This window comes from Blennius ocellaris, assembly GCF_963422515.1.
Source record: "Blennius ocellaris genome assembly, chromosome: 16".
In the NCBI taxonomy this organism is placed as follows: Eukaryota; Metazoa; Chordata; class Actinopteri; order Blenniiformes; family Blenniidae; genus Blennius; species Blennius ocellaris.
Window position 1 is genome coordinate 9916685 of NC_137665.1, and position 12887 is coordinate 9929571.

General features: G+C 40.6%; 2 protein-coding genes across 2 annotated transcripts; both read left to right on the plus strand.

Moving 5' to 3' along the window:
* Positions 1–354: 354 nt before the first annotated feature.
* LOC308141457 (transcription factor Sox-9-B-like) lies at positions 355–4255 on the plus strand. Its single transcript, XM_080511631.1, has 3 exons — positions 355–1070; positions 1334–1584; positions 1901–4255. The coding sequence occupies exons 1-3, from the start codon at positions 646–648 to the stop codon at positions 2650–2652; spliced, it is 1428 nt and encodes a 475-aa protein (XP_080367757.1). The 5' UTR covers positions 355–645; the 3' UTR covers positions 2653–4255.
* A 3287-nt stretch (positions 4256–7542) lies between these two features.
* LOC308141312 (transcription factor Sox-9-B-like) lies at positions 7543–11472 on the plus strand. The gene is made up of 3 exons (XM_080511411.1): positions 7543–8252; positions 8569–8819; positions 9140–11472. The coding sequence occupies exons 1-3, from the start codon at positions 7825–7827 to the stop codon at positions 9889–9891; spliced, it is 1431 nt and encodes a 476-aa protein (XP_080367537.1). The 5' UTR covers positions 7543–7824; the 3' UTR covers positions 9892–11472.
* Positions 11473–12887: the final 1415 nt, after the last annotated feature.

Consider the following 12887-nt stretch of genomic DNA (forward strand, 5'->3'; position numbering starts at 1 on the left):
CATTTGCAGTCATTATGAGTTTATTTATTTTGATAAAAGTGTCATTTAAATATTACAAAAAGAGAAAAAACTTCAACTCTAAAATTACTCATGTTAGGTTTTTTTTGTTGTGTGTGTATTTGTTATATTTTCTTTAAAAAAACTAAACAAACAAACACTAATACTAAGTCTTCAACAATTCTCGAAGATGAACACAAAACAAAAAAACTTAAATGGAGTAAACGCCTCTGAGTTGTTAGTCCACTGTCGGATTACGCCCCGCCCACTTGAGGCTTCATCCAATCAGTCACCTGCAGCCAAATATAAATCCGGACATCGCCTCGGAAATCTCTGCACTCCAGAGCAAACCCTGCAGCAGCGGACATCTGTCACACTTTTCCTGAAAGTCACACTTTCAACATTAATTATAACAGTGTAATAACTTGTAATTTGCTTGCAAAGGTGGAAGGAGCGTCATTTGAGCGCGATTTTTGTTTTTTTAATCATCATTATTGGACTTTTTTTGTGAAGGACTCTGCCAGTCAAGGTGTTGCCCTCTGACAGACTGTCCCTGCAGTCTTTGGGCGCACCACCTGGATTTTGACAATATTTGTCTCTTCCTTTTAATTTTTTTTACTCCAAGAGGTTCCTCTTTAATTGTTTCGCATGAATCTGTTCGACGCCTTTTTGACAATGACCGAGGAACAGAGGTGTCACTCTGACGCTCCAAGCCCCAGCATGTCCGAGGACTCCGCGGGCTCGCCGTGCCCGTCCGGGTCCGGGTCAGACACCGAGAACACCCGGCCGTCCGACAATCACCTGCTCAGGGCTGGAGAATGCAAGACGGAGGGCGAAGACGAGAAGTTTCCCGTGTGCATCAAAGACGCAGTGTCCCAGGTTCTGAAGGGTTACGACTGGACGCTGGTGCCGATGCCCGTGCGCGTAAACGGCTCATCGAAAAACAAACCTCACGTCAAAAGACCCATGAACGCGTTCATGGTGTGGGCTCAAGCTGCACGGAGGAAGCTGGCCGACCAATACCCGCATCTGCACAACGCAGAACTCAGCAAAACTCTCGGGAAACTTTGGAGGTAAGCGGACTTTGTGCGTTTGCTCACGTTGGCGCCGCGCTTTTACGCACAGCTGAGCGCATCGCAGTTTTATACAAATATGTATATTTCACTTAACCTTATCTGGTTTTACTTGCCGATTCATTATTGTGGTGATCTTTTAAATTCAGTTTTATCCAACAAACTTTTGACTTAAATTTACCATTATTTAATAACTGCTGAACTGTATTTTATTTGACCTCATCCATTTTAAAATTAAAGCATATTTTCTGTGATGTTTTTAGATTGCTCAATGAGGTGGAGAAACGCCCGTTTGTGGAGGAGGCTGAGCGTTTAAGGGTGCAACACAAGAAAGATTATCCTGATTACAAGTATCAGCCGAGGCGCAGAAAATCTGTCAAAAACGGGCAAAGTGAAGGACCTGAGGACGGAGAGCAGACTCACATCTCTCCAAATGCGATCTTCAAGGCGCTGCAACAGGCCGACTCTCCTGCTTCCAGCATGGGCGAGGTGCACTCACCAGGAGAGCATTCAGGTGAGATAAGAAATCATATATTTAAAACAACTAATAGATATCCAGTTTGCATTATTTTTGCAATTTTCACTTCAACACTTTTTGGTAAATAATCATTTTAGAAGTCAAGGACGTTGAAAATGTAACTCTTAATGATTAATGGTTAATGATTAATGTGCTTTACAAGCCATCAGGCAAATACACCTGTCAGCAAAGTGTCAATAGACCCTCTCATGGAAGTGTTTACATTCATACTGGTTGATCTATAAAGGAAATATTTATCATTTAATATATTTAAAGTTAACTCAGCGTCTCATCTTTTCTTTACTCTAACCAGGTCAGTCACAGGGACCTCCAACACCTCCAACCACCCCTAAAACAGACCTACCATCCAGCAAAGCCGACTTGAAGCGTGAAGGTCGCACCATGGCGGACGGCACAAGTCGCCAGATCAACATTGACTTTGGAGCTGTGGACATTGGCGAGCTGAGCAGTGATGTCATCTCCACCATAGGAAGCTTCGATGTTGATGAGTTTGATCAGTACCTGCCACCTCACAGCCATGCTGCCGTCGCCGGTACAGCCCAGGCAGGCTACGCCAGCAGCTACGGCATCAGTAGCTCTTCAGTCAGCCAGGCAACCGGATGCTGGATATCCAAACAGCAGCAGCAGCAGCACTCTCTGACTACCCTGGGAGGAGGAGGAGAGCAAGGCCAGCAAGGTCAACAGAGAACCACCCAGATTAAAACAGAGCAGCTGAGTCCCAGCCACTACAGCGAGCAGCAGGGATCCCCGCAGCATGCCACCTATGGGTCCTTCAACCCACAGCACTACAGCGCCTCCTCGTACCCCTCCATCACAAGAGCACAATATGACTACTCAGACCAGCCAAGTGCTGCCAATTCCTACTACAGCCACACAGCTGGCCAAGGCTCCAGCTTGTACTCCAGCTTCAGCTACATGAGCTCCAGCCAGAGGCCCATGTACACTCCCATCACTGACAGCACCGGGATCCCCTCTGTGCCACAGACCCACAGTCCACAGCATTGGGAGCAGCAGCCCACATACACACAACTCTCCAGACCCTGAGGGGGCCTTTGTTCCACGACGCCATGAAAAAACATGACAAAGACTTTTTTTTTTTAATAGATATGAAAAATATATCCTTGGATTGGCTCACAACAGTGCCTTTTTTATTGGTTGGAATTGTAATTATATTTTTAGATATATTGTAAAAATGTTAAGTCCTCTGTGAGGATCTTTTATGTTAGTAAGTGGAGGGCAGTCGAGATATTGGGTCACATGAGCCACCCTCTTTATTGAGGACAAGATGATAAATATATAATCATGTGGTCAAAAATACATCATATAAATGTGTTTTATCAGATGAAATATAATTTCCGGATATATACGTTTATTAATTGCAGGTCTACAGACCTGATGACATTCCATGTTTTTATATTCGATCATTCAATGTCATTATTTAATAGAGACACAATTAACACCCAGACTCATTTTCTTCATCCCCATACTCAATTTAAACCTGCTTGAGAGCAAGCTGTGCCTTCAGACTAACCTTTTTTTGATGGGTAATTTAAAAAGAAAATCATGATAACCTGAATATATATTTAGTAACTTTTTTTAAAGATGTATTTTTATTTTTTAATAAATCCATTAAAGTGGCTCATCTTACCCTGTTCTCTCCCACTGTGTATGTCTTCTTCTATTATCATCACTCTGTCATCAGCATCTCATTATCCTGATTTCAATGTTTAACTCGCCTAAAGGGGCAGGAACGCTGGTTAAAGATGCCTCAGTGGCCTTTCATCTCACTAACTAATATTCTGCTCTGATTATTTTGTACTGTACATATTTTACTGTAAATTTCAGGAGATGCAAGTGTTGAACAATTCAGGCTTCAAATAGATTAGAATGTTTGGCCATTGGGGATTTAGTAAAATATTCTACTTGTTTGCTTTTTTTTTGCTGAAGTTACTGTGTTGGAAACACTATAGCAGGTGCCATCTAACTCTTCAGGGGGCCTTACTGTGTTGCTAGATGTAATGGCAATACTTGCTTGTGTTTTTTTTTTTCTGCCTTGATACCGTTGGTGCCTCTGGAGCCGCAGCAGTGAGGCTTCGTTCAGTGGCATTGCAGTGTGAAAACCACAGGACACTTTGGACTTCCTGCTTGATGAGACGCAGGACGTTGCCTTCGACCCGATTTGTCACCGTCTGGTGTGCTTCTCTCGGACCCTTCTTCCTAATTTATTTCATAGCATTAATTTTATTTGATATTTGCAATCATCCTTTTTTAATTCTGCAGCAAGTGAACAAGGTTGCTGCTATAAATTTGTTTATTTATCATATAAATGCTTTTTCGGCTCAGTTATTGTCTGTTTCTTGTGTTCACTCCATTAATTTTGCCTCAGAAATTTTGTACATCTCATCTTTTCTTTTATCGTTTTGACATTGCTAGTTTAGGTCGGTGAAGTTTGTTTGCTTAGAATATGTCCTTTTTTTAAAGATTGATTGTAGGTCCACTATGGTGGCTTGCGTTTGGGTGATCCGTTTTTCTTTTGCCACAAAACGATCCTATCTTTTAAAAACCTTCCTTATTTTGTACTTTATATCTTTGTTTCTCGTATTGTCATCTTGTTAATGGGGGTTCCCCCGGATAAACGTGACATTGTCTTCGAAGCTTATCTTTTGTATTACATTTGTTTGCAATAAAATACAAAACACAGGGAATTATTTGTCCATCTTGTGTTTCATACTGAAATGTTAGTGTCAATGTTAAAGTTCAGTGAGGGTCATCAGGCCAGTAACAAAAATAGAGTCTATAGCGGTAAATGACAATTTAATTACAATTTCATTGACTTCAAAACTATTTTAAGCAACTCTCATAACATTTATATCCACAGAAACATAACAATTTTATATATTTAATTGTATTGAAGGTGCTTTGAGCTAGTGGCACAGACGAACCAAAAGAACTGCATTTCATGAACAAGACGCAAGAGTTTAGGAAGTTTAGATAATTATAATAATGTAGGGCAGTCACTTAAGAATGGTAAACAAGAAAATTGAAAAGAGCCAATCAGAATACACTTTACACACAATTTTTCATATCAATTTGAAGAGGGTGATGAAATCTGTCCAAATAAAATGAGATGGCACTAAGACTCAGTTGTGTCACATGACCTGGTCAAACAAGTTGCCCTGATAAAATAAAATAAAGGTTTAAAGACTGAATGGGGTAATCGTCAAAGACCACCAAAACAATGATTCAACTGTTTGTGCCGTTTCACAATGAGAGTAAATGTCAGGACTCTCCCAGGATGTGGTCCTGAGGGGGAACTCTTTGAGAGAAGTGTGTGCAAATCGGTGCATATTGTGGTAAAAGTAACACGCAAGACATGGAAAGAGCTTAGGACAGAGGTATTACAACTTTGTCTAACGTTGTAAAATATGCTGCACACTCAATCAAGACTGAATAGGCCGAGACACAGTAACTGAAAGAAAAGCACAGACAAAAAGAAACGTTTGAAAAACCGGCCGCAGTTTGATCTTAGTCTTATTGGAATTATTTTCTCAGTTTATGGTGACAGCAAAGTGGAGCTGTTTGAGCATGAATTGTAACTGTTTATAGGTGAGCCTTCCTGTAAGGCTTAGTAGAAACTCAGTAATGTTGCTTGGTGGCTTTGTGGTCCCTTGTGCTGGAGGTGTTTAAGCAAGGGTGAATTCAGAAGATTATCATGAAATTTAAAAAGCAACGTAACATACACATTATCTGGAAATGAAGTTGCGACATTGTATTTGCTGCTTTAACGCTTTTCTATATGAATACACTTTATCTTGTTCATCGTAGAGCAAAAACAGTTGCTGAAAGCAAATCATTGTGTTTTCTATAAATCAAACAATTCTTTTTATCTCAAAGCTTTGTTTGTTGGATTTCTCTATAGTGAACGGCATCGGACAGAAAACATGTTCTGATGTGATGCTCCTTTTAGTAGGGTTACTCTTAAAACATTATATTCTTAGCTTTTTCACCTCAAACTATACGAGTTCCTTCAACATATTCAGTGCAATAAAATATAAATAAAGCAAAGATAACTTTTCTTTTTCTTTTCTCTTTAGGATTTGATAAAGCCACAAGGGAGGCTGGACAGGAACGCTGGATGAGCAGACTGTTTAGAAGCGTCCATCAAAAATTCCTGACCAAAATCCAAATGAAATCCTTTGGAAGGAGCTGAATTTGACAACTGCAGAAAATAATCCAGCAGACTGCAAAGAGCTTCGCTATATATCTAAAACTAGGGTTGTCTGAAAAACAACAGGCAGATTTCTACAGATCGGATCAAGTGATTTTTAGAGGCAGTCACTTCTGACAAGTTCAACAACTAAATAGTCATTAAGAATACCAATATTTGTATTTAGGGTACTTTTTTTTTTTTTTTTATTTCAATATCACAAGAAAACACAGCCATCACTACCTTTTCAAATACTTGGTCCACAGTTGCATAACTGCCAAGTGAAATGTGTTGGTAACTGAATATAAAGAAATATATTTTATCATCTGATAGACTTTCTTTAATCCACTGACATATGCAAGTAAGCTGTGTAATTGTAAATACAGAACCAACTGGTATGTATAAGATGTTTATTTTACATTCATATATAAAGCAATTTTGAAGGAAAACATGTGTGGTTTAATAATCAGAAATATGATATGTCATCAAAGAGTAAGGAAGACACTCAGATGAAGTGATGGTTTCAGAATTATCTGCTGACTTCTCTGCTGACCTGTGTGTTCTTTTTGTTGCATTTGTTAGTATCAGCCATGCAAGAAGGTTCATAATCCCAATCTTAATATACACAATCTGGAGTATCGATTGCTTCCTTCCAGCCTCTGATCCGGTCCATTTAACAGATAATGTACAGTAAGGAGGCCCCTTCACATTTATTTCAGAGCAGCAGTGCTCCTTGTCTCTATAGTGCGATACAGTTCTGAGCAGCTGCTCCCACAGACAGAACAACACAGAGAAAGGCAGCACATGCCGACAGAACGTAGTTTACACATTGGAAGGAAGCGTTCATTAGATTTCATAGATGTAACAGTGTAGTCAATCTACCAAGATTTAATTTGACCATGTTTCTATAATCTCAGATGACTATTGGTTCAGTCAATAGAGTTTGAATGTATGGGACTTGGTTGGCTGGCTCACTTCAGTTGTTGTTTGTGCTTTACACGTGCTTCTTAAAGAAAGCTAATAATTGTATTTATTTTGCTTGGTTTGTTTCAGGCTATTTGTAAATATTAAAAATTTCACATTGAAAATTATATTCATTTATGGAATTTCTGCAGTCCAGTATCCTTAATTTTCATTAAAATAATGTATTGATTCTAACAAAACTGCATTCAAGTTGTCATTTCTACTTCAGGCTGATATGCCATATTTATGTGTCTTCAATGTCAAATTCTCTGTGAACATCATTTATTTGAACCTGCTGTTGAAAACAATTTCTTTGACATGTTCCTTGTGGATTCCTAATTTCAAATAACAAATTGGTCTTAAGGGTTTGTTTTCAATCACAAGTCTTAACTGCACAGAAAAGTTGAAACTACAGCATCCCTTAACGTTGTGAAAGTTTCCACTGTCATTACTAATCCTCATTTCTATTACTACCAAGTCATTATACAAGGAGGTCGCCCTTACCTGTGTAATGGAATTTGTTCCTATTCATGAATTTCAAAATAATATTTTTCTGTTTTAATGTTTCCACGGGCTGTGCGCCTGCCCTGAAGTTCTCTGGCGCCCTCCAGGGGAGGAGCGTCTCACTGTTAGAAACCCTTTTGCCTCAGATCGTAATCAAATTACGTTCCCGCCCACTGAGACTTCTACCCAATCACTCTCCTGCCGTCAAATATAAATACAGGCATCGCTACCTCGGTCTGTACACTCTATAGAAATCTGATGACAGATGAATTTTCACAGTGATTCATTAAAAAGCCATCATCTGCGATTTGCTGTCTTGTCTACAGAAACGGAGGGAGCGTCAACACTGTATGTGTTTTTTTTTAATTGTTTTGTTTGTTTTTTATTATCATTATTATTAAGAGACCACTCACGTTTTTCAGTCAAGCTTTGCGCCCTTCTAGACTGTTCCCGCAGTCTTTGGGCAACCACCTGGATTTAGAAAGAAGCCTTTCTACTTTGACTTTTTTCCACTATCAGAAGCCATTCTTTACAATTTTCGCATGAATCTCTTCGACGCGTACCTGAAGATGACAGAAGAACAGGAGAAGTGTCACTCTGACGCTCCAAGCCCCAGCATGTCCGAGGACTCCGCGGGCTCGCCGTGCCCGTCCGGGTCCGGGTCAGACACCGAGAACACCCGGCCGTCCGACAATCACCTGCTCAGGGCTGGAGAATGCAAGACGGAGGGCGAAGACGAGAAGTTTCCCGTGTGCATCAAAGACGCAGTGTCCCAGGTTCTGAAGGGTTACGACTGGACGCTGGTGCCGATGCCCGTGCGCGTAAACGGCTCATCGAAAAACAAACCTCACGTCAAAAGACCCATGAACGCGTTCATGGTGTGGGCTCAAGCTGCACGGAGGAAGCTGGCCGACCAATACCCGCATCTGCACAACGCAGAACTCAGCAAAACTCTCGGGAAACTTTGGAGGTAAGCGGACTTTGTGCGTTTACTCATGTTGGCGCCGCGCTTTTACGCGCAGCTGAGCGCAGCGTGTGTCTTCGGCACCACTCGTTTCCAATGTGCAATCTTTATTAACCCGTTTGTGAAATACACTGGTATCACCCATCGACACCTAATATGACCACATAAACACTTTGTCGTTTGTCACATATGAGCAAACCGTTTTGAACCGCATGCAGAAACGTTTGACGATTCTCGAATACAATTGCACGGATCTGGCAACATTACCTCTCGCACGAATTAAGGCACGTGAATAACGTAGCATGTTCTGTGATATTTTTAGATTGCTCAATGAAGTGGAGAAACGCCCGTTTGTGGAGGAGGCTGAGCGTTTAAGGGTGCAACACAAGAAAGATCATCCTGATTACAAGTATCAACCGAGGCGCAGAAAATCTGTCAAAAACGGGCAAAGTGAAGGACCTGAGGACGGAGAGCAGACTCACATCTCTCCAAATGCGATCTTCAAGGCGCTGCAACAGGCCGACTCTCCTGCTTCCAGCATGGGCGAGGTGCACTCACCAGGAGAGCATTCAGGTGAGATAAGAAATCATCAAAATATTTAAAATAAATAATAGATATCCAGTTTGCATTATTTTTGCAATTTTCACTTTAACACCTTTTGGTAAATAAACTTTTTAGAAGTCAAGGACGTTGAAAATGTAACTGTTAATGATTAATGGTTAATGATTAATGTGCTTTACAAGCCATCAGGCAAATACACCTGTCAGCAAAGTGTCAATAGACCCTCTCATGGAAGTGTTTACATTCATACTGGTTGATCTATAAAGGAAATATTTATCATTTAATATATTTAAAGTTAACTCAGCGTCTCATCTTTTCTTTACTCTAACCAGGTCAGTCACAGGGACCTCCAACACCTCCAACCACCCCTAAAACAGACCTACCATCCAGCAAAGCCGACTTGAAGCGTGAAGGTCGCACCATGGCGGACGGCACAAGTCGCCAGATCAACATTGACTTTGGAGCTGTGGACATTGGCGAGCTGAGCAGCGATGTCATCTCCACCATAGGAAGCTTCGATGTTGATGAGTTTGATCAGTACCTGCCACCTCACAGCCATGCTGCCGTTGCCGGTACAGCCCAGGCAGGCTACGCCAGCAGCTACGGCATCAGTAGCTCTTCAGTCAGCCAGGCAACCGGATGCTGGATATCCAAACAGCAGCAGCAGCAGCACTCTCTGACTACCCTGGGAGGAGGAGGAGAGCAAGGCCAGCAAGGTCAACAGAGAACCACCCAGATTAAAACAGAGCAGCTGAGTCCCAGCCACTACAGCGAGCAGCAGGGATCCCCGCAGCATGCCACCTATGGGTCCTTCAACCCACAGCACTACAGCGCCTCCTCGTACCCCTCCATCACAAGAGCACAATATGACTACTCAGACCAGCCAAGTGCTGCCAATTCCTACTACAGCCACACAGCTGGCCAAGGCTCCAGCTTGTACTCCAGCTTCAGCTACATGAGCTCCAGCCAGAGGCCCATGTACACTCCCATCACTGACAGCACCGGGATCCCCTCTGTGCCACAGACCCACAGTCCACAGCATTGGGAGCAGCAGCCCACATACACACAACTCTCCAGACCCTGAGGGGGCCTTTGTTCCACGACGCCATGAAAAAACATGACAAAGACTTTTTTTTTATTGATCTGAAAAATATATCCTTGGATTGGCTCACAACAGTGCCTTTTTTTTGGTTGGAATTGTAATTATATTTTTTAGATATATTGTAAAAATGTTAAATCCTCTGTGAGGATCTTTTATGTTAGTAAGTGGAGGGCAGTCGGGGTATTGGGTAACATGAGCCACCCTCTTTATAGAGGTCAAGATCACCTGGGCCTGGAGAACTGGTAAATGATGTCTTTAATGCAGTTCAGAACTTTAAAATATTTGTTGTTTTCTAGCATTTTAACATCATTATTTAATGGATGCACTATTAACAATTAGACAAGCTGAGGTATATATAGTAACTGCTATTTGAAACGGATGTACTTTTATTCTGCAGTAAATTCATTAAATGTAAAAGTGGCTCATCTTACCCTGTTCTCTCCCACTGTGTATGTCTTATATTATCATCACTCTGTGTCATCAGCATCTCATTATCCTGATTTCAGTGTTTAAATCACCTAAAGGGGCAGGAACGCTGGTTAAAGATGCCTCAGTGGCCTTTCATCTCACTAACTGATATTCTGCTCTGATTATTTTGTACTGTACATATTTTACTGTAAATTTCAGGAGATGCAAGTGTTGAACAATTCAGGCTTCAAATAGATTCGAATTTTTGGCCATCAGTGATTTAGTCAAATATTCTACTTCTTGTTTGCTTTTTTGCTGAAGTTACTGTGTTGCAAATACTATAGCAGGTGCCATGTAACTCTTCAAGGGGCCTTACTGTGTTGCTAGATGTAACAGCAATGCTTGTTTGTTTTATATTTTTGTTTTGGGTTTTTTTCTGCCTTGATACCGTTGGTGCCTCTGGAGCCGCACCAGTGAGGCTTCGTTCAGTGGCATTGCAGTGTGAAAACCACAGGACACTTTGGACTTCCTGCTTGATGAGATCAACGATTTTAACTATAGCCAGATTAATCTTCGCAGCCATTGGTTTTGACTGTGACGAGCTTATGTCATTCCGTCTTTTTTTTCCCCTAAATCTTTGTCTTAATTTATTTTTTTTAGCATTAATTTTATTTGAGAATATCTATTTGCAATCATCGCTTTTCTTTTTTAATTCAGCAACAGCTAACTGAGGTGAAATAGGTTGCTGCCATATGTGGTACAAATTTATTTATCATGCTTTTCTGCTCCATTATTGAGGACCCGACCCTAATGTGTTCTCCACCAGTACCTTGTTATCCCCAAGTGTTTTCTCTGTCTTTTTCACTCTTTTGGAGATTAGTCCAGTTTTAAGAGTATTGTTTGTCTGGTGTACAATTTTTTATTTTTATTTTACATTTTTTTGTGGTGTCTTTTGTTCAGGTCCTCTGCCGTCGTTTGCCGTCAGGACTTTTTGCCTTAAAAAAAGAAAGTTGCATTTGTTATTTTATATCTTGTGTCATTAGTTCTCATGTTGTCATCTTCTTTTTGGGGTTCCCCTTGGTAAACATGGCATCATCTTAAAAGCATATCTTTTTGTATTGTATATGTTTGCAATAAAAGTAAAACAGAGAAATACATCAGCACATTGTTTTTCTTAATGAGTTATTACAGTTTTCGGTTTGCCTCCATGTACCTTAACTGGAATGTGATCCGCTCAGAATTATTTTCGACCAACTTCTATAGAAACAACATCTCAACAAACAACAGAAAAGTCATTATTTTGTTTTAAGAAAACTATAACAAGAAAAATATATTTTAATTTCTACATTCATCACAGCTGCCCTCCACAGCAGCATGTTTCAGTCTATTTCTGTGACTTGTTAGACCATAAGGTAGGTCACAGGTCCATTATTACCACGGCCTATTGACAAGATGTATGTCCACACCCCTGCCCCCGCCTGTATACCCAGCAGCTTAAAGAAACAAACTAGACATTGCATATTGTTTATCCATTACTGGCCAAGTAGTAAAGGAGTGGAGCTGGCCTTAATAAATCAGAGAGTGTGTAAACACAATCAGGTAGTATGGCATTGTGTTGAAATTTGAGGCACATTCACAGATGACGTCTCTTTCCACACATAGGACTAAACCTTAATCGGCCATCCAAGGTTTCACCTTATCTCACTGTGACGACTGGACTGATTTTTCTTTATGAACCCATGACTACACATGAGACTTAGTTGCAGAAAACCTGTGGCTGAAAATAGAATTGAAGACTTAAATAATTTATTATTATTATTATACTTTTTAATGTGTATTTCTACTGTAAAAGAACAAGGCCTCTAAAAGTACCAGGCATTAATTTATACACGTAAGTACATTTTTTGATGTGCAGAACTGGACTTCATACATTTTCTGTATTTTACTGAAAGAAAAAAAAAGACTGATGAATGCCACTTTCACCAAGTTTCATCAGAATAATGTGTCATGTGATGTTGTCAAAGAGCAATCCTTCGGGAAATGACATCAGCATTGAGGCTTTCCTTGTGTGCGACCAGGGTGATTCATTCGCTGGGCTTTTTATGCAGACCAAACACTACTGTCAAGTAGCAGTTTAGAAAAAAAGACAAATATACCACTTTCTACTTGGCAAAAAAAAAAAAAAGGTTCACGACAAACTCCCTGATTTTGTTAACATTTATAGAAATGACTTGAGACTTAATTCAACAAATTCAAGATTATACCAATAATTACTAAGAATCTATATACAATTATATATCTTTCTGGACCAAATACACAAGCCCGTCCATTTCAGCACAGACATTTTTGGCAGTGACAGAGTGACCCAGCCACTGAGTGAAATGGGGCTGCAATTGGGCTGTTCCCCACCAAACAGCAGGAGTGCCCTGATGAATGTTTCCGAGAAGGATCGGAAGCAAGACCAAATTTTTCTTTTTTCTTTTTTTTTTCAGACAGGCCTTTCCATGGGCAATTTTCCCAGGACGACCCCATTATTATTCCACAGAGACGTCTGCCCCCTCCAAACCCTA

Bases quoted from the DNA above. Each gene is read 5' to 3' on its own strand.
- LOC308141457 (XM_080511631.1), top strand. From the start codon at position 646: ATGAATCTGTTCGACGCCTTTTTGACAATGACCGAGGAACAGAGGTGT. The intron at 1,071-1,333 runs GTAAGCGGACTT...TGATGTTTTTAG, and splicing joins ACTCTCGGGAAACTTTGGAG to ATTGCTCAATGAGGTGGAGA. The intron at 1,585-1,900 runs GTGAGATAAGAA...TACTCTAACCAG, and splicing joins CTCACCAGGAGAGCATTCAG to GTCAGTCACAGGGACCTCCA.
- LOC308141312 (XM_080511411.1), top strand. From the start codon at position 7,825: ATGAATCTCTTCGACGCGTACCTGAAGATGACAGAAGAACAGGAGAAG. The intron at 8,253-8,568 runs GTAAGCGGACTT...TGATATTTTTAG, and splicing joins ACTCTCGGGAAACTTTGGAG to ATTGCTCAATGAAGTGGAGA. The intron at 8,820-9,139 runs GTGAGATAAGAA...TACTCTAACCAG, and splicing joins CTCACCAGGAGAGCATTCAG to GTCAGTCACAGGGACCTCCA.